This window comes from Lutjanus erythropterus, chromosome 11, assembly GCF_056507025.1.
Source record: "Lutjanus erythropterus isolate fLutEry1 chromosome 11, fLutEry1.hap2, whole genome shotgun sequence".
In the NCBI taxonomy this organism is placed as follows: domain Eukaryota; kingdom Metazoa; phylum Chordata; class Actinopteri; order Lutjaniformes; family Lutjanidae; genus Lutjanus; species Lutjanus erythropterus.
The window spans coordinates 1,217,944-1,239,202 of NC_139327.1; the positions used below are offsets into that span (position 1 = coordinate 1,217,944).

The 21,259-nt window shown below is 42.6% G+C and overlaps 1 protein-coding gene across 1 annotated transcript in view; it reads right to left on the reverse strand.

The window, feature by feature from the left end:
• LOC146318500 (kin of IRRE-like protein 3) overlaps nucleotides 1-21,259 on the reverse strand; it is a 462,133-nt gene that overhangs the window by 56,310 nt on the left and 384,564 nt on the right. The window contains exon 7 of the mRNA XM_084730401.1: nucleotides 16,014-16,162. Coding sequence (XP_084586527.1) covers nucleotides 16,014-16,162 — 149 coding nt within the window. The remainder of the gene's footprint in view (nucleotides 1-16,013; nucleotides 16,163-21,259) is intronic.

Below are 21,259 nucleotides of genomic sequence, written 5' to 3' on the forward strand. Positions count from 1 at the left end.
CAATAAATAAACTTACTTCATTAATAGTTAACTAAAACTATGATTTTTCTGTAACAGAAGGGCTTGCTACCTAAAACTAACCACACACAGGACTCAGGACATGAACCCTTGTCCCTGATATCAAATATCTGCTCTCTATACATACACACACTCAGCATGGACCACCTCTCTACAGCTTGTGGGCAGTATATAGAACAGATATAGTACATGTATACCTTTTCCTTCACTAAAACCACAATTCAGAAAGCAATAATAATCCAGCCTGTGATTATGTTTACTTACAAAACATAACTGGGAATGTTTTGCTGTGTTTTCAGATCTTCCATTTTTCCTGGTAAATTTTTGTTACAGAATTATAATGTCAACATAAAACTAACACTACCTTTATCTATTTCAAATAAAGAGTCACTTAGCATTTTAAAGAAAATAATTCCATCATTTATCAACAAGGCTTTTATTGCGAAATATATGCAGGAACATATAAAAAATTCAGTGACTTGCATTGTTCCACAGAAGCACTCAAAATGTAGCTACTGCCATCTTGTGGCATAAGTGCACCAGTACAAAATACAACTTGGCTGAGACATGAACACACAGTGACTGAAATAGAACAATCATCGCTTAGATGAGTTATCCAGAAAAAAATGTAAAAAAAAATGTGTTGGTGAATTAAATGCAGCAGTTGTTAGCTCTCTCAAACTTAACCAATTAATAAGAACTTTTAAAAACAGATTTACAAAGTATTGTACATAAAAAGAGCAAAGCAAAAACATTGTATCAGTTACCAAAGTAGGTAATACACAGGTACATTCAAATGTGAATAAAAATGGGTAGAGAGGCAGAGAAGTAAATAAACAACAACCAAAATAAAATAATGAGGATGACTTTTGATTTGGTGCCTTTCAGCTGGAGAAAAATGTCAGACATTCAACTTTAAATGTCTCCTGAGAAATTTTGAAAGGTTTGTAAGCTGGATTTATCAGTGGCATGGAATACCTCAGTGGGAAGCGGGTAAAGAGAGAACAGGATGGGACCTAAAACTGGGCCCTGGTGGATTCCATGGTGTATAGAAGCCAAGGATGACACAGAATCATCTATTGACAGAAAAGTGTCTGTTAAATAGGAGGTGAACCACTTAGGGTCTACACCAGAGATGCCTTTGTGTGTCTAGGGTGACTAGACGTCCTGAGAAATTCAGGACAGTCCTGAAATTGCAAGCACTTGTCCTGAATCCTGTCCTTATTGCACCAAAAATTAACTGTCATAGCAGGGGTGGGCAGTTGTTTTTCATGTGGGGCCACATGAGAAATTGATCAGGCTACCGTGGGCCAGACACAAATGATTAAAAGGTCCTTATAATGGCCAAATCTCTAACAATGGAATAGTCAGAGGTGCTCTGTATTGGGCACTTCTACTGTTGGTCACCCTTTCTGAATTGTCATGTGATGAATTGTGGGCTAATATTTTGTTGGTAATGTCCACAACCTGATGTTTTACAGTGTACCATGCAGGCTGCATACAGGTTGTAATGATAGCTGCAGTAAAAGTAGAAGAAGAACAGCATAAATAACATGGATGTACAGCATTGAGTGAATAAAGTTACAGTTTAATATAAAACATACAGCTCATTAACATGAACAATGAACACAGCACAGACCCCTTTCAAAATAAAGGTCTGATAACAGTTTAATGGTGAGCAAAATGATATTGTCTGTCTTTGCTAAATTTTTAATTTTTAGTATATCCATGATGACCTTGTGAGTCACATGAAACCCACATCCAGCCCCCAGACAGCAGCGTTTAGTTATTAAAATAATGTCCTGTTCTTTTTTGTGAAATATGTTAGAATGTGTTTGTAAGCTCCACAGCTTACTGACAGTCTTATCTGAGAAGAGAAGCTGTTTAAAATAACTGTAACATACCTGTCACCTGTAATTGCTAAATATCATCCCTGGAATCTGGAACTGATCTTCTTAATATTACTGACAAATTAAATTATTGTATTTTAGTTCTTCTGACATGACAAGTGCATTCCCTACTCTCAGTCCTGAATTTCACCCATTCTCAACTGGTCACCCTAGTGTCATCAACTGTGTCAAAGACAGAACTCAAGCCCAGGAGGACCAGGACTGAGCAGTTATCTGAGTCAACAGCCAACATGAGGTTGTTGCTCACCATCAGGAGTGCAGTTATTGCTATTGAGACTGTGGGATCAGTTGATGGCATACAACATTTTCAATTACTCTGGAAAGAAATGGGAGTTTGGAGATGGGTCTGTGATTGTTAACAACAATGGGAGGAAGTTGGTAAAATGTCCAAAGTTCTTAATTTTATTGAGTATTTCCAGCAGAGTAAGAAGGGAAATTTGAGGACAGCAGGTAACAACTAATGTACTTCAGTGCTGTTAAAAGTTGATATAACTGAATCAACTTTGTCTTTAAAATGGGATAAAAACCACTAATTTTGTGTGAAGCAAACCTACCAGAATTCTGAGGTGCACTAACAACATGGTCCACAGGATTTTAGGATTGTGGTAGTCACTGTAGATCAGAGTGGACACATTTTTTGCTGTTGCATTTTTAACTGCAGCATTATAATCCCTCATGCAGCCTTTAAAAATTTGGTGGTATACCTGTAATTCAGAGGATTTCCACTTGTACTCAAGTTTTCTGAGTTCTCCTCTGAGTTTATAAGTATGTGTATTCAGCCAGGGAGAGCATTTATTAGATTGATAGGCACAAAGTTCAAAGTAGGAAAACAGATGCTCTTGAAATGATTTAGCTGTCAACAGTGGGTGGATGAGTCACCGGGGCAGTGGCAGAGGTCAAATGGCCTGGTTAAATGTGCTGGCGGTTGAGGGGTAGACACCTTGCTAGAAGGCGGGACAGACAGTAGATTTAAAAAGATGCTAAAATGGTTAGAAATACACATATGACTGGTTTCTAAGTCAATAATATACACTTCACTAAAGGTTTACACAAGTCAAGTTTGTGACCTTGAATGTGGGTTGGCCCAGTATGAATAACAAAGTTAAAAGTTTGTGAAAGTTTGAAAAACTGCAGCTAAAACATTGCTTGATTAATATATGTGGATGTTAAAATGACCAAGAATGATATCTCTGCTATATTTTAACATGGCCATTAATGACAGGTCTGAGAGTTAATAAAGGAGCTGTCTGATTTTGGAGGTCAGTAAACTAAAATAAATCAAGTGGTTTGATGCTTCTCATAAAAAAGGAAATGCATTTAAACGATGAGAATTCAGCACAAGGCACAATAGTGCAGGGTAAGTTATCCCAATAAATTACTGCTACTTTTAGTGAGCAGATTGAATGATCTTGCATTCAACAGAACAGTTTTAATGTGAGTGGGAGTCAAGTGTGCCATGATGGCCATGATAGACAACATGAATTGAAATTGCTGTACTGGTGTGAGGTGTAGTATGGAGTGACGAGCCTGGGGGCGAGAAGAATGCCCAGATAAGGCTGGTGCAGGTGGGGTTGAAGGTGATGAGATGTGGGACCCACTTGATGTGAGGGGAGATGGGGGATGCTGGGATACCTCAGCTAGAAGCAGAATGTCCTGCAGATTTGAGGATGTCAAATTCGTTTTCCAGCTAGATTTTATCGTTATGAGGTGTAAAAGAAGAGTGCCTCATTCTCCTCCTAGGGTGTGAAGATGATGAAGAAGATGATGGTGTCCATGAGTTTTTCAGCTTCCTAGATCTGGTAGAGTGTGATGATTCTTCCCTCTAGCTCTGTGATCTTATCAGTAGGACAAGCACAGCTGGCACAGCCAGATGGGGAGGTGAGTGGAGCCATGGTTTATAAGTGAAGTCGCCAGGGAGCAGGAACAGAAAGGAAGCCAGTACAAAGGCTATACAGTATGTCACAAAAGTGAGTACATCCCTCACGTTTCAGCAACCATTTTATTATATGAATGATTTTTTTTATTATTGTGTCATGCACCAGCAAGTGCCCAGCCCAAACAGGCTTACAAGACACCATTATTTAGATAAAACAGACCAGAAACCAGAAAAACAAAACCAAACAAAACAAGAACACAACCTAGCTCACAATGAATGTTAATTAAATAACCTTTCCTGACACTTTTTCCAAGCTTTAGAAACAAAATTGGCCAACTTATAAACATTAAAATTAAACAGCCATTCCATTCTGTCATCATCAGAGCACCAGAGCATTGCTGGATTTTAACCTGTCATCCTCCTGGATGTTTTTAAATCTACCAACTTTAAGGTTCAAAGGAAGGATTCCTGTTCTCAGCTGTGCAACTAAAGACCTCTGTCTCCTTTTAAGAATGGCTGTCACTTAAAATTCAAATTGTATCTTCTCAAGGGACAACACTATAGAAATGAAACTTGGATATAACTGAGAGTAGTCAGTGTACAGCCTGTATAGCAGTATAGATTTACTGTATATAACTCAACACACAGCCATTATTGGCTAAATAGCTGGCAACACAAGTGAGTACACCTCACAGTGAACATGTCCAAATTGGGCCCAAAGTATCAATGCTTTGTGTGAGCACCATTGTTATCTCGCACTGCCTTAATCCTCTTGGGCATGGAATTCACCAGAGCTGCACAGGTTGTTACTGGAATCCTCTTCCACTCCTCCATGATGACATCACGGAGCTGGTGGATGTTAGACACCTTGTGCTTCTCCACCTTCCGTTTGAAGATGCCCCACAGGTGCTCAATTGGGTTCAGGTCTGGAGATATATTTGGCCACTCCATCACCTTCACCTTCAGCTTCCTCAGCAAGGCAGTTGTCATCTTGGAGGTGTGTTTGGGGTCATTATCATGTTGGAAAATTGCCATGTGGCCCAGTTTCCGAAGGGAGGGGATCATGCTCTGCTTCAGTATGTCACAGTACATGTTGGAATTCATGTTTCCCTCAGTGAACCGCAGCTCCCCAGTGCCAGCAGCACTCATGCAGCCCCAGACCATGACACTACCACCACCATGCTTGACTATAGGCAAGACACAATTATCTTGGTACTTCTCACCAGGGCGCTGCCACATCTGCTGGACACCATCTGAGTCAAACAAGTTTATCTTAGTCTCTTCAAACCACAGGATGTGGTTCCAGTAATTTATGCTTTTGGACTGCTTGTCTTCAGCAAACTGTTTGTGGGCTTCCTTGTGAGCTAGATTCAGAAGAGGCTTCCTTCTGGGATGACGGCCATGCAGACCGACTTGATGCAGTGTGCGGCGTATGGTCTGAGCACTGACAGGCTGACCTCCCGCTTCTTCAAGGAGGAGGACTCAACTTCTTTGGTGAGGCCTGTTCAGAGTGGAACCTGTCTTGGAAAACCGCTGTATGACCTTGGCCACCGTGCTATAGCTCAGGTTCAGGGTGTTACCAATTTTCTTATAGCCTAGGCCATCTTCGTGGAGAGCAACAATTCTATTTCTCACATCCTCAGAGAGTTCTTTGCCATGAGGTGCCATGTTGAACATCCACTGGCCAATATGAGAGAATTGTACCCAAAGCACCAAATTTAACAGCTCTAATCCATGACACAAAAATTTGTATGGTCCAGTTAAGCAGGAAAAAACATGAACATGATGAATAGGACAGGTGGCTTTGCATGTTTGAACGACATGTACAGGTATCACTAAGGGTGTACTAACTTGTGTTGCCAACTATTTAGGCAATAATGGCTGTGTGTTGAGTAATTTTGAGTGGATAGAAAATCTATACTGCTACAAGCTGTACACTGACTACTCTAAACTATATCCAAGTTTCATTTCTATAGTATTGTCCCTTGAGAAGATATAATAAAATGGTTGCTGAAACGTGAGGGGTGTACTCACTTTTGTGTGTTGTGTAGTGGAAGCTTCAGATGATGACCAAGTGTGTCTTTTTCATGATGGAACACTTTACTCTCCAATGTGCTGCAGTTTTACAAAGAAGAAAATTGTAGAAAGGTAAAAAAAACCCCAAAAAACAGGGCCTTGCATCTGGCAACTCGTGTTCATAGCATCATTAAGCTTGAGACAAGCACTCAACACATTACTTCTTGCACTTCAAAGCTTCAGCTGACATGGTTCAAATTACTATCAAATTACCATCAACAAGTAACAGCTTCACATATATTTACTGTAAATAACATAAATAGCATATAATAACATTTCTTTTAACTGCTTCTAAACTTAACATAAATCATGTTATTTAATTATCATAAACTTCACTTAAAATAAACATTTAATGATAATTCACAACAATGTGCTTAACCACAAGTTAGCAACCAGTCATGGGGAGTAGTCTCAGCTTGCAGGGAGGATTCAGTCTCAGGCTAAGTTAACAGAACAGAAACCAGAGGACTGCTGTGCCATCATTCTCACAGAGACCTGGCTCAACACCAACATCCCTGATGAAGTTATTGCATTAGATGGGTGGAGCATGTTCCAGGCTGACATTACACAAGACTCTGGTAAGATGACAGGGGGCGGTCTCTGTGTTGTTGCTACTGTTAATATTCCTCCTGACGCAAAAAAAATGCACCTTAGTAATTAAATGAGGTAACTGACAGTTGCATGTTGTATAGTTGCAACTAGATGGTGTTTTTATTGTGGCCGGTGATTTTAATCAAATAGACCTCTGAACTGTTCTGTTCCCATCTATCAGCCTGTCAGAATTCCTACTAGGGGAAAACAATACATGTTCCTGGCAGCTACTGTACAGAGCCCTCCCTCATTCTCCTCATCCTCCAGACTGCCGACAGCCAGCTGATAAAAAGTGTCAGACCATCACAAAAAACATTCAAAATTCAACATTGAGGAATATGCACATCATCAGTGAAATCATACATCAGAAAATGTGTTGATAATGTGGTGAAAAAGTACAATAGTTTTAGTAAGAAGTAAAATAATAAGGCCTGAATTAATGGAAAGATGAGCACTCTATTCAAAACCCAAAGCTGTAATCAAGGAGGCAAAGCGGTGGTACCAGGAGAGACCAGAGAGAGACTTCAACACCAGCAACACTACAGGTATGTGGGAGGCAATTAAAAATCCATCCATCCATTTTCTGTACAGCTTATTCCCAAAGGGTCGCGGGGGGCTAGAGCCTATCCCAGCTGACATTGGGCGAGAGGCGGGGTTCACCCTGGACAAGTTGCCAGTTCATCGCAGGACTGACACATAGAGGCAGACAACCACTCACACTCACATTCACACCTATGGGCAACTTAGAGTCACCAATTAACCTAGCATGCATGTCTTTGGACTGTGGGAGGAAGATGGAGGACCCGGACACGCAGACATGGAGAGAACATGCAAACTCCGCACAGAAAGGCCCTGCCCCAGCCAGCTGGGGGATTCGAACTCAGGACCTTGTTGTGAGGCAGCAGTGCTAACCACAATTAGAAATGTCACAGGCTAAAAAGGCAAGAGCGCCCCCATCATTTGTGAGGCCAAATTACCAAAACACTTTTAATGCTTACTTTGATCTCCTCAACAAAGAGTCTACTCCGTCTCCTGCCTGTCAGTATCCACAGAGGATGTGAGAAAAATCCCGATGAGACTTAACATGGAGTAAAGCTGCTGGGCCTGATAACATCCCTGGCCATGTACTAAAACATGCCAACCAGCCAGTAGAACATAACATAACATAACATAATAGAACAACATATCTGTCACAGGCAAGTATTCCAGCCTGCTTCAAGACAGCCAACATCGTCCCTGTGCCTGAAAATTTGCAGTGTCTAGTGTAAATGACTACCACTCAGAGGAAATCACACATTCTGATGAAGTGCCTTGAGAAGCTGGTTCTGTAGCATATTAAGAACATCATCCTAGCCAGCCTGGACCCTCATCAGTTTGCATTCAGAATGAGCAAATCCAAAGAGGATGCCATGTCCACTGCCCTTCATAGCATTCAGATGAGCATTCAACACAATCTCCTTCATGAAGCTGATTGGCAAACTGAACACTGGGCTTGAGTACCACACTTAAGACGGTTCGGATCCACACTAGGGCTCAACAATAGAGGCCCCCAAAACCATCACTGCAGCCAAAATATGTTGAAAATGCTATTGATAACTTTCCACCAATACTGACTGGATTTCAAAGAACAATGAGCCTTCAACGATGAGGAAAAAAAACAGTCTTGCAGAGTGGTGCACAGAAAATAACCTACTGCTTGATATCAGTAAAACCAAGGAGCTGATTGTTAATTTTTGGAGAAAGGAGGCAAAGAGAAGGTGAGGAGGACAAGGAAGGTGCCTGTGCAGAAGACAATACTCACCCAAGCTACAGCCTGTTCACCTTGCTGTCTTTGGGCAGGAAAAACACATTTATGTGACAAAGTTCAATTCATCCTCAGCATTTCACCTAATTTATTGTTTGTTCAATATACTAATATATCTCAGTCAATTCCAATTAATCAGTCAATCAATCAAAGAAGGAACTACAGTCAAATCTGTAAATGAAAAATATCCCAGAGGGGCAATTTGTTATACAGCCAGCAGTCTCACACACATAAAACAAAACACTTACAATAAAGGCAGAAGTATACAACATTCAAAGTTAAAGTGCCTTATTTAGGAGGCCAATGGCAGTTGAACAAAAGAGTTCCTTAGCCTATTGGTCCTGCAGGTAACTTGGCTGACCCATACCAGCTGATAAATGAAAACATTAAAACAGATTGTAAAAAACAAGAATAAAACATTTTCATAAAAGTGTTGTCCTAATTAAAAGCACATAATTTTCGGTAAAAAAAAATGCATTCTCTGGTGGGCTTTCTTACAGACAACATCCACCTGGAGTTCAAAGGTCAGCTTGTTGTCAAGAATGGTGCCAAGATACTTGTAATGCTGAACACACTCAATCACCTGATCATTTATCACCACAGGTGAGACAACTGTCGGCTTCTTCCTAAAATCAACAATCATCTCCTTGGTGTCCAACACCAATTTGAGAATTCTGTCACTACAGGGCCATGATCAGGACGGTCACTATTTAGGATACTAACAATCACCAAATCATCAGCGAATTTTAAGATATGCCACCTCAAATACTGGCTTCGGCATTTGTTTGTGTACAACACAAATAAAAGAGGTGAGAGGACGCAACCTTGGGGAGACCCAGTGGAAGAAATAAGAACATCAGATAAAAAACTGTTAACTCTGACTCGTTGCGGCCTTTCAGTAAAAGGAACTTTGTGTAATAATTACAGGAATTTATTGATATAAATGGTATATACTATGTATAAGCCCATCACCCGCGAGAGGGTTCAGAAGGGGCTGATGCGTTATGATTTGGGTGGCAGTCGTGGGCAGGGGCCCCGACAACCCAATCCCAGGACATGGAATCTCACAGTGGGGACATGGAATGTCACCTCGCTGGGGGGGAAGGAGCCTGAGCTGGTGCGGGAGGTTGAGCGGTACCAGCTAGAGATAGTCGGGCTCACCTCCACGCACAGTCGGGGCTCTGGAACCCAACTCCTTGAGTGAGGCTGGACTCTTTTCTACTCTGGAGTTGCCCACAATGAGAGGCGGCGGGCTGGTGTGGGCTTGCTAATAGCCCCCCAGCTCAGCCGCCATGTGTTGGAGTTTTCCCCGGTGAACGAGAGGGTCGCCGCCCTGCGCCTTCGGGTCAGGGATAGGTGCCTCACTGTCGTTTCGGCCTATGGGCCAAACGGCAGCACAGAGTACCCGGCCTTCTTGGAGACCTTGGGAGGGGTGCTGGAAAGTGCTCCGACTGGGGACCCCATCATCCTACTGGGGGACTTCAATGCTCACGTGGGTGGCGATAGTGTTACCTGGAGGGGCGTGATTGGGAGGAACGGCCCCCCCCGATCTGAACGCGAGTGGTGTTCTGTTATTGGACTTCTGTGCTAGTCACAGTCTGTCCATAACGAACACCATGTTCAAGCATAAAGGTGCCCATCAGTACACGTGGCACGGGGACGCCCTAGGTCGGAGGTCAATGATCGACTTTGTGGTCGTGTCAACTGACCTCCGGCCGTGTGTCTTGGACACTCGGGTGAAGAGAGGGGCTGAGCTGTCAACTGATCACCACCTGGTGGTGAGTTGGATCCGCTGGCAGGGGAGGAAGCTGGACAGACTTGGCAGGCCCAAACGTACTGTGAGGGTCTGTTGGGAACGTCTGGTGGAACCATCTGTCAGAGGGATCTTCAACTCTCACCTCTGGGAGAGCTTTGACCAGATCCCAAGGGAGGCTGGAGACATCGAGTCCGAATGGACCATGTTCTCTGCCTCCATTGTGGATGCGGCCATTCGGAGCTGTGGCCGTAAGGTCTCCGGTGCCTGTCGCGGCGGCAATCCCCGAACCCGGTGGTGGACACCGGAGGTAAGGGATGCCGTCAGGCTGAAGAAGGAGTCTTATCGAGCTTGGCTGGCTCGTGGGACTCCTGAGGCAGCCGACGGGTACTGGCAGGCCAAGCGTGCTGCGGCCCGGGTGGTTGTGGAAGCAAAAACTCGGACATGGGAAAGGTTCAGGGAGCCATGGAGGAGGACTACCGGTCGCCTCGAGGAGATTCTGGCAAACCATCCGGCGTCTCAGGAGGGGGAAGCAGTACCCTGCCAACACTGTTTACAGTGGTGGTGGGGAGCTGTTGACTTCGACTGGGGATATTGTTGGACGGTGGAAGGAATACTTCGAGGACCTCCTCAATCCCACTGACACATCTTCCGTAGAGGAAGCAGAGGCTGGGGACCCAGAGGCTGACTCATTCATCACCCAAGCTGAAGTCACTGAGGTAGTTCGGAAGCTCCTCAGTGGCAAGGCACCGGGAGTGGATGAGATCCGCCCTGAGTACCTCAAGTCTTTGGATGTTGTAGGGCTGTCTTGGCTGACACGCCTCTGCAACATCGCGTGGCAGTTGGGGACAGTGCCTCTGGACTGGCAGACCGGGGTGGTGGTCCCTCTATTTAAAAAGGGGGACTGGAGGGTGTGCTCCAACTACAGGGGGATCACACTCCTCAGCCTCCCTGGTAAAGTCTATTCCAGGGTACTGGAGAGGAGAATTCGGCCGATAGTCGAACCTCGGATCCAGGAGGAACAATGCGGTTTTCGTCCTGGTCGTGGAACACTGGACCAGCTCTACACCCTCCGCAGGGTGCTTGAGGGCTCATGGGAGTTTGCCCAACCAGTCCACATGTGCTTTGTGGACTTGGAGAAGGCATTCAACCGTGTCCCTCGTGGCATTCTGTGGGAGGTGCTTCAGGAGTATGGAGTTCGGGGCCCTCTGCTAAGGGCCGTACGGTCTCTGTCTGATCGGAGCAGGAGCTTGGTTCGCATTGCCGGCAGTAAGTCAGACCTGTTCCTCGACTCAGGCAGGGCTGTCCTTTGTCACCGGTTCTGTTCATTATTTTTATGGACAGAATTTCTAGGCGCAGCCAGGGGCCAGAGGGAGTCCGATTCAGGGACCACAGGATCTCATCTCTGCTTTTTGCAGATGATGTTGTCCTGCTGGCTCCTTCGAACCAGGACCTTCAGCTTGTACTGGGGCGGTTTGCAGCCGAGTGTGAAGCGGCTGGGATGAGAATCAGCACCTCCAAGTCTGAGGCCATGGTTCTCGACCGGAAAAAGATGGCTTGTTCCCTCGGGTCGGAGAAGAGTCCCTGCCTCAAGTGGAGGAGTTTAAGTATCTTGGGGTTTTGTTTACGAGTGAGGGGAGGATGGAACGCGAGATCGACAGACGGATTGGTGCGGCGGCAGCAGTAATGCGGTCGTTGCGCCGGTCTGTCGTGGGAAAGAAGGCTCGATTTTCCGGTCAATCTACGTTCCTACCCTCACCTATGGTCATGAACTCTGGGTCATGACCGAAAGAACAAGATCTCGGATACAAGCGGCTGAAATGAGTTTCCTCCGCAGGGTGGCGGGGCGCTCCCTTAGAGATAGGGTGAGGAGCTCTGTCACCCGGGAGGAGCTCGGAGTAGAGCCGCTGCTCCTCCACATCGAGAGGAGTCAGCTGAGGTGGCTCGGGCATCTATATCGGATGCCTCCTGGGCGCCTCCCTAGGGAGGTGTTCCGGGCATGCCCCACTGGGAGGAGGCCCCGGGGAAGACCCGGGACACGCTGGAGTGACTATGTCGCTCGGCTGGCCTGGGAACGCCTTGGAGTCCCTCCGGAACACCTGGAAGAAGTGTCCAGAGAGAGGGAAGTCTGGGTGTCCCTGCTCAGACTGCTGCCCCCGCGACCCGGCCCCGGATAAGCGGAAGATAATGAATGAATGAATGAATGAATGAATGTATAAGTATGTTATTTATTATTATCACTCAACTTAAACTCATAATCAATAATAAACTCATAATTGTAATAATTATGTTTGCATTACCTTAGAAATAGCCATTTATAATTACATAGGGAGCGGGCCGCCATCTTGCACCGCTATGTTTTCTGCGGCTGCACAGAGCGGACACGTTACGCAAACTCCTCAGCGACAAAGAGGAGGACAGACTGCGGTGTTTACTGGTAAACTATCTTGTTTTCTGAAGGCTGACAATCACAGTTTTGACCAGGGATGATCATAGTTGTTATTTACCACAAGAAAAAGAAGCAGACTGTGAACTCTTGTTCTCAAAGAAGTGAAAACATGAAGAAACCAAACGGCAGCGTGAGAGAGACGGCAGAAAACAAGGACTAACATCAGTGTGGCGTTTACCACATGGAACATGGAATTACACATGTAACTGCACTTTATTATGAGATAGCTTTAGCTAACAATACAACATGGCCACGGGTATAATGCTAATGACTCACATAAGTAAAGTGTTCATTCTGTGTTTCTGTCGATAATATGTATTTGTTACCATTTTGTATGTTGTTTCAAAAGTTTGATCAGGAGCTGAAATATCTGGTGGCGTTACCGAGAGTATCTCACGGCTGCTCGAAGTTATTGTCCATAAATGTGTAGAGCTAATGTGGCTGTAGCTGACTGCTGGTTATGAGTTATAGCTTTAATTTAGTGTGGTTATGTATGTCTCTCTGCACCATCAGATGTAACAGGAGGTGTTACAGGTGTGTGTGTGTGACTGTCATGTAGCTCGTATTTTCTTTATGTTTCTGCAGCTATGACAAACATCCTGTAACATCACCTCCTTTGAAGAGAAAACCTTTTCATGTCTCAGCTGCAGCTTTATCTACCATCAACACTGCTTCTACTGGGGCAGACAGGTTAGTCATCACAATGAAATAACAGTGCTGTCCTGACAGGTTTGATTATCAACAAAACATCACTAGTCAATAGGTTTTTCATCAATAGCCAGTGGTGGACAAAGTACTCAACCCCAGTACTTGAGTCAAAGTACAGATACTCCTGGTCAAATATTACTCAACTACAAGTGAAAGTTGCTCAGTCAAAACTTTACTCAAGTTAAAGTATTAGAGTACTTGCTTTTAAACATACTTAAGTATTCACAAGTACATGTTTTTAAAAATACTTAAGTATTCAAATGTACAAATTACAAAGTACATTTTCTAATATCAATACATGCTGTATTGTTTTCATGATGCATTTACAGAAGCTTGTAACTCTCTGAAACCATCTAATGATGCACTGACCTGCTTGTAGAACCACTCTGCTACACAAAGTCTATAGAAACACCTATAAAAACTTCAGCATAGAAATACAATCAAAAATTTAAATAACTGAGATTTCTTTCTGTCTTCAGAGGCAGTATATACATGAATTATGCTGTATTTTTCACCCTTATAAAAACAATCCAACTTTAAAAGCTACCTGGAATAATTAATAATTATAATAACATCTTGAGATTTAATTTTGTCTTTCTCCTGCCGTCACCATTACTGCTTTTTGTTTGAATGAAAGAGGGAGAGCTTGCTTGTTATTGTTACAGAGCGCGCCTGGACGTATTTTTGCTTTTACATCAGTTTCATTTGAGAGGAGCTACTGTGATTGGTTTCCTTCTGTGAGGAACACAGCATGTGACCAATTGCATTTTAGAAAAGAAAAAACAGCAACAGCTGACTTCAAAGCTCAGTCGAAAAGTAACAACAACCTTCCTAGAAATGTAGTGGAGTCAAAAGTACAATATTTGTCTTTGAAATGTAGCGGAGTGAAAGTCATAAGTTTCCAAAAAAACAAATACTCAAGTAAAGTACAGATACTCAAAAAATGTACTTAAGTACAGTACTCAAGTAAATGTACTTCACTACTGTCCACCACTGTCAATAGCTTATGTTTAATGTTATATTTCCATATGTGTCATGTATAGAAAATGCTGTGGTTATTTTATTATAATGAAAATGTACCAACAATGCAGGAAAGAACTTAATATGAAAGTACATTTATATGTATATAATTAAAATAAATACAGCAGGTATATCTAATTATCATCTTTTATTAATTGCATTTACAATTCATGTAATATTGAATAATAAATAATGGACTGAATAAATAAAATATATATGTAATATTAGCAGAAAATGAAAATATGGAACATACTTTGTGATATGGAAATAAATAATCTATATAATCTAGAACAAATAAAACTTTTGGTTGATTCCCTGATGATATATGGACAGGTTATTGAGTACTTGTGGTCCTGTATTGACACTCCAGATTCTGGGTATGAAACTTGTCTGATGTCCAGTGGAATCAGAGAACTTGTCCCCGATGCTCCAAATACAGCAGCTGGGGATGATAAGTTGGTTTCCCTACACTAAAGACCCATGTTGCCAAAAAATAAAATGCCTACAGGCTGTGTGTTGGTACTCCCTTTTGTCAATGTCCGTACAGTTACCACAAGTACACCATGATACCCTGGTACTCCAGTAAAAGGTGGGGCACCATGTCTGAGCTGATGCATCATCAGGGCATCAAACAGTCCTGCTGCCTCCTCAGGAGCTGTGTGGTGAGCTGCCTGTGCTCCTCCAGGGTCATCTCTTCAACAAGTCTCTGAAGAAATAATACACAGGAAAAAATACATTTAAGGTTAATGAGATGTTTGATATTATGTTGGTAATATGCTAATATCACTGCAGTTTATGATGTACAGGCTGTTCAGAGTTGCTCAGAGTAACACGTGCTGCATGATGCTGTTCCTCTGCAGTATTTATTATCATTCAGTAACGTCCCAGGTAATGATGACTCACGTTACTCTGAGATTACATGTTCTTCTGAGATTACTAATCAGACAACAAACATCGCTACATGAAGAGCACAGAGCTGTAAATATAACTTTGTGTTGGATTAGTATTATTCATATCGCTCAGACCAGGAATATAACAGTAATTTTCTAAATACATACCTTCATTACTTCTCTCCGGCTCCTTTGGAAAGCTTCAAATTGCTCCTCTTCATCCTCCAGTGAAGCTTCTGCTCTGGTCGTCCCCCCGCACCTCTCCCTCAAAGGCAAGCACCTTTGCGCAAAGGTGCTTGCCAAAATACGACCACATTTGCCATTTTACATGAAAATTATGACCTATAGAGACTAACAACGAAACACATTTTCTAAAATTAGCCGTAAACAAACCTCATCACTGGAAAGACGATGTGAGCGTCACACCTTTTTGTTACGTGACGGCCTTCTTATGCTCAAAAAGGGAGTGATGGCGTAGGGGAAAATCCTTTTGGTTGCAATTTGAATTTTGACTGCCAGATGCCACTGAAAATCACACACTTCTCCTTTAAAAAAATCCACCAGCCAACATATCAGTCCATGATCAAAATTGTGGATGATCAACTTTTCTGCTAAAATGTGAGGTTGTATGCAATTAAAAGCTGAGGAGAAGTCAATAAAAACAAGACGTGCAAAGGTCTTTGCACCCTCAAGGTGAAATAAAATCATGTTTAGGAGGGTGCTTGTCACATCAACAAGACCTCTACTGGACCTATAAGCAAACTGCAGCGGGTCCAACTTTTCCTGCACTGAACTCATCCTTCACAGTCTTCTCAAGTGTGAAATACAGTATTCATATTAGATTTCTGCTATGACGTGCACAAAAACACACACACACACTCTGTGCTCAGGTGTTTGATGAAGTTAACAAATACTTACAGTAGACATCCACGTTCCTGCTGATGTTGGTGTTGCCCAGTGCATTCGTGACCTCACAGGAAACAGGTTCAGTGAAGAAAGAGTGATCCACAAGAACCTCATAGGTGTCACCTGACACGTCTGGAATCGCCTGACCTCCTTTCGCCCATCTAAAATCAGCAGAAAAAGCGCACAGAACAAAATATAAATGTTTTTTTCATGGCCAAAACAACGGCCTATTTATTTCAGCAAGGATTTTTCTTTAAATGTGCAATGGGTCCGAGATGAAAATGATTAATTCTGAATTCAAAGATCATTCTTTAAATCCAGAAGTGTATTAATGGGAATGATCCACCTGGCTAAATAAGCACCTGTGAACTAAACACTGAATCCCTAGCTGCTGACCTTAACATGTATGTGACCTTTGGTGGAGACAGCAGGTGAATTTCCCTTACAGGGAGCAATAAAGTATTGCTATGAATTAAAATGTTGACAGGAAGTCAAGTATTCTATGGGACAGAGTATGCTGAAGCCTTTCTGTTTCATCCATGAATGACTTTAGGAAGGTTTAGATTACACTTGTCCTTGTGTGGCATGATCATCTGCCGCACCCTACAACTGGATATTGAACTTCCTCACAATCTCAGATATTCCTGATTTGCGGTCTCACCTCTTCCACTCTAGTGCTCAACACCAGAGGGCTGTGTGCTCAGCCTCTTTCTGCTCGGGCTGTACACCCATGATTGCAGTCCCTGACACAGAGAACTCTTTTATTAATTTTTCAGATTGGAGTGGAGCTTAGGTGGAGCAGACAAACAGTTTTTGGTTCCTGGGAATCAAAATCAGAGAAAAACTTATAATGGACATCATCTCCACTCTGGTAAAGATGCCTCAAAACAGCTATCTTTCTTATAGAGACATTAAAAGGCTTAATTCCTGTGCCATGTTCTTGTCAATTTCCACAGAGGAGCAATTGAAAGCATCCTGCCTGAAAATATCACAAACTAGCATCTTGGGATCTGCATGGCCCAGAACAGGAGGACTCTACAGTGGGTCATTAAAACTGCCCAGAACATTATTTGTACCTATCTACCGAGCAGCAGTAATACTGGAGACAGAAGGTACCTGCACAGAGGACAGAGGATACTAAAAGACAACAGCCAACCCTGTTCATCCAGCTGCCATGAGGATGGAGATACAGAAGTATCCACTGCCATACCACCAGACTGAAGAGGAGCCTCTTCCCTCTAGCTGTGAGACTACTTCATTCATCCTTAGCTTGTTAAGAGAACTACAACAAAATCTCACTTTACAAACTTGTTGTAAATGATAAATACATATTCTTGTATCTTTTCTCGCCAATAACTGAAACAGCCACATAATTATGCTGTCAAAACACCCCCTACCTCCCCTCCCCTCTCCTCTTTAAAACTTAACCAAACATTTGTCAGCAGATGTTTTCATTTGTGGTTTCTTGAAAGGGACTGAAAGTAACACAGAACAACTGCATGACTTTGAGCTCATTTGATGTGAGCTGTGTTGGCCATTGCAGAGATGAAACAACATCTCTAGCTGCTTTCCAGACAGATTTGATTATCTTTAGTCCCCTGTTCTACCTGATGACAAGGCAGGTTTATGTTTGAGCCATCCTGTATTGATTTCAAGCTGCCTGTCAAAAACATGGACTCCTTTTCCTAATCTCAAAATCAGTCATTGTAAGGTCATGTGTTTGCTGCTGGTGTTATAGCCTCTACATCATGTTGAGGAAACTGAAAATATTATAGAACATTGACAGGGCCATTGTCTATACAGCCTGCACACTTTTTGATGCTAATATTGCTGCTTTAAAGGCTTTCTTACTACATGTGGATAAAAATATTATCAAAACTTAGTGATGCCAAACTACAAGTTTGTCAGTGAGAGCAAGAATGTGTTTGTACAGGTACTAACATTACAAGGACAGACAGCATTGAGAACTGATGCATTCCTTTTATTTATATCCTTTTATTAATACTTTACCCAGTAACAAGTAGTGTAAGGGATTGCAATTTCCAAAACAGTGATTATATTACAGTTACCAATCCAAGTAACTGAGTTACTTTTTGACCTAGGTAGGCTATCTTATGATGTTGTGTATATGCAGTAGGTAAGGACTATGGATGTGCACAATTACTTGACTACACTAGTTGGCACCACAAATACTAGTTGGTTACACAATCAGTTTTTTATTCATGCACAATGCCAGTTAAGCCTTGCCTCTAAGGTGTTACACAGCTGCCTGCCACTAGTCAAGGCTGCAGCCCCATCAGACAGCAGCCCTTCTCGCTGCAAGTGGCCCAGGCAACCCGGATGTTTTTATCAGCAAAGTTGGACAGATGACAGCTTGTAAAACCAGCACAGTTTGGCAGTGTTTTAATCTCGAAAATGGAGATAACGTTAAATGGATTTAGTGGTTTTAAGACTGTGACAGAATAAACTGGTATATAATCACTCGTCTGGAGCAACATTTGACCACATTCAGCACAGACATGGGCATTAACCAGCAAGGAGAGCAGCTTCTGCTGCTAGCACTGCTAATGCTAGCCACACTGTGTAGCAAGCTGGCAGGTAACGTCAGCTCCGGGTCATTTACCCGCAGACACCGTGAGCCTCTTCGGTAGGTTAATGTGCAATGTTTTTATTGCACAGTGCAAAGCATGTAAAATACGATTTGGCAACTGTAGACTGTAATTACTGGCTTCAAATGACTCTTAATACACACAGTATATTTCCAGACAGTGTTTAACATTATCATTTATAAAAATTTTACTCAATTTTAACTGCATACTGAGTGGTCTTTTACTGTTAGACTAGTCGACTAGTCTAAATGAAATTTTGCGTTTAATCAGGGAAATTAGACGTCGGGAACATACCTACTCAGGACAGGGCATGGCAGCTGCTTGCCAAAAGGCTAAACTAAAAATGGAGAATGAGAGACAGAGGCATACTATACACATGTGGAACTATTGTCATTACTTTGAGTTTGTCTGAGAGGTAGACTTTCTTACTACCACAGCCAACATCTGGACAGCTAACAACAAAAGCAGTTCCCTGGATTAGCAGTTCAACTTTGGAGCACAACAAGGCTGTTAACAAGGTACAAAACTGATATACTAACAGTGGCAGCTGGTCAGTAGAGGGCACCGCCCCACCTCTCCCCACATCTTAAAACTTCGGTGGAGAAGACTTAATTACTTTAAAATGTATACTGTACATTTCTTTAAATGAGCAGCGACATTATTGTGTGTTAGTGAGTAAAATGTATAATCTCCACTAAAATGTGCTGTTAAAAATGTTGTACGATGTCTTAAGTTATGGATAGGTCACGTGTTTCGGGGTTGGATTGTGGCTTGCCACAGGGTAGCTGTCTAGGACCACTCCTGTATTCCATCTTTACAAATGATTTGCCATCAGTTTCACAAAAAGCAAGTATACAAATGTACATGGATGATTCTACACTGTACTATGCAGAAAATACTACCAGAGAATTAGAAGGTGTCTTATCTTCTGAGTTAAATTTGGTCCTTGATTGGATAAAACCAAATAAGTTGGTGTTAAATCTCTAAGACCAAATCTATAATTCTGGGATCGAGCCATAAGCTGTGACCTATGTCTATACTGACCCTGAACTTGTCTGGTTAACCAATACAGCAGGTGAATAAGGTCCTGCAAGTGCACAATAATGTTGTGAAATTATACTGAAACATACACAGTAAACTGCGCAGCTAAATAAGGACCACAAAATCAGTAAAGTAACTTACTACAAATAACCTAAAAATGTAATGTGTACAGTAACCATGGTATTACCATTTAATGGTATTAAGTACTTGTATCGGTACTTGGTATCGGCAAGTACCCAAATGTAAGTACTTGTACTTGGTCTGAAAAAAAGTGGTATCGGTGCATCCCTACTATGAAATATTACATCAGACTGAATCACTAATGTACGTTTTAAAGAAAATGACTGCCAACAGCCAAAATTAACTGCAGACAAACTTCTAACTGATTTCTAATGTGAAATTTAGACATGCCACCTTAGAATCAAAAGGAGAATACAAGAGGAACAAAACAATGGGCTTCATACAAGAACTTTTTCACACCATCTTAAATTTCTTTTACTGTTTTAGACAAGTGCCTCGAACGAACATGCCATATTTGTAACTTAAGAAAACTGTAAATTATCCACCTGTGTATATTTGACTGCACGTGCATGAGTTGTACAAGTTTTGAGTTTGACGTTATGCTTTCTGAGATCCATAAAGGAAAATCTATCATTTTAATAGTGTCAGCAGTAGAATTAAAAGACCTGCTAAAGCAAAGAAATGGGAAAGGGAGAGCTGGTAGTGCTATATTACCTGAGGGTCAGACTGTCACTGAAATAAAGAAGCAGTGTCTCAATATGAAAATGACTTAAGAGGAAGGAAAAAAAACAAAACAAAAACAAAAAAACTCAGCACACAGTAAGAGGCACTCAATAACTGCAGCGAGAGGAGAGGGTTAGGGGAAATATTCATCATTGTAATGGGTGTACTTTGGACCCAATGGCAGCACACAGAAAATCTGGGACAGTTGGTAATGACCTTTATTTTAACACAAGCAGAACAGGAACTAGAGCTAACAAAGAAACACAGGTTACAGTTCGCTCTTCAGGTTTGGAGCCCAAACACAGTCTCAGGGTGTCAGACTCGAGGAATGGGTAGAGCCAAACCTGGACGCAGGGACCAAGGGAGAAGACGTGAACCCTCAGACCCATACAGTTCTGTTCTCTTACAGGCAGGAGTGACAGAGAGAGGCTTACTGGAGGCAAGGTTGATGAGGCGACGAAGCAGAGGAGCAGATGAGGAGTGTGCAGCAGGGAAGTCAGGACCAGATGACACTGCGATGACAGACTGACGCACCAAGCAACCACAGGAACAGGCAGGCAGAAACCAGGAATGTAGAGGCAGATCTCACGGTCAGGGACAGGGACAGAAGATTGAGGTGAACGTCCAGGAACCAGGCAAGACAGGAGAGTCAGACAGGCAGAGTAAGCAAACAGGAAAACAATCCAGGAAAAAAGGCTGGAGAGTCTTTCAGGGAATACAGAAGAACTGTCGGGTAAGAAGTGAGAGTGCTGGAGAGGCTTGTATACTGGGCTGATTGGGGATGAGCTGCAGCTGAGCTTGCAGGTGGGTAGAGTTGGGTTGATGAGGTGGGAGTGGCTGGCAGGTAGAGTGGAGCAGAAGCAG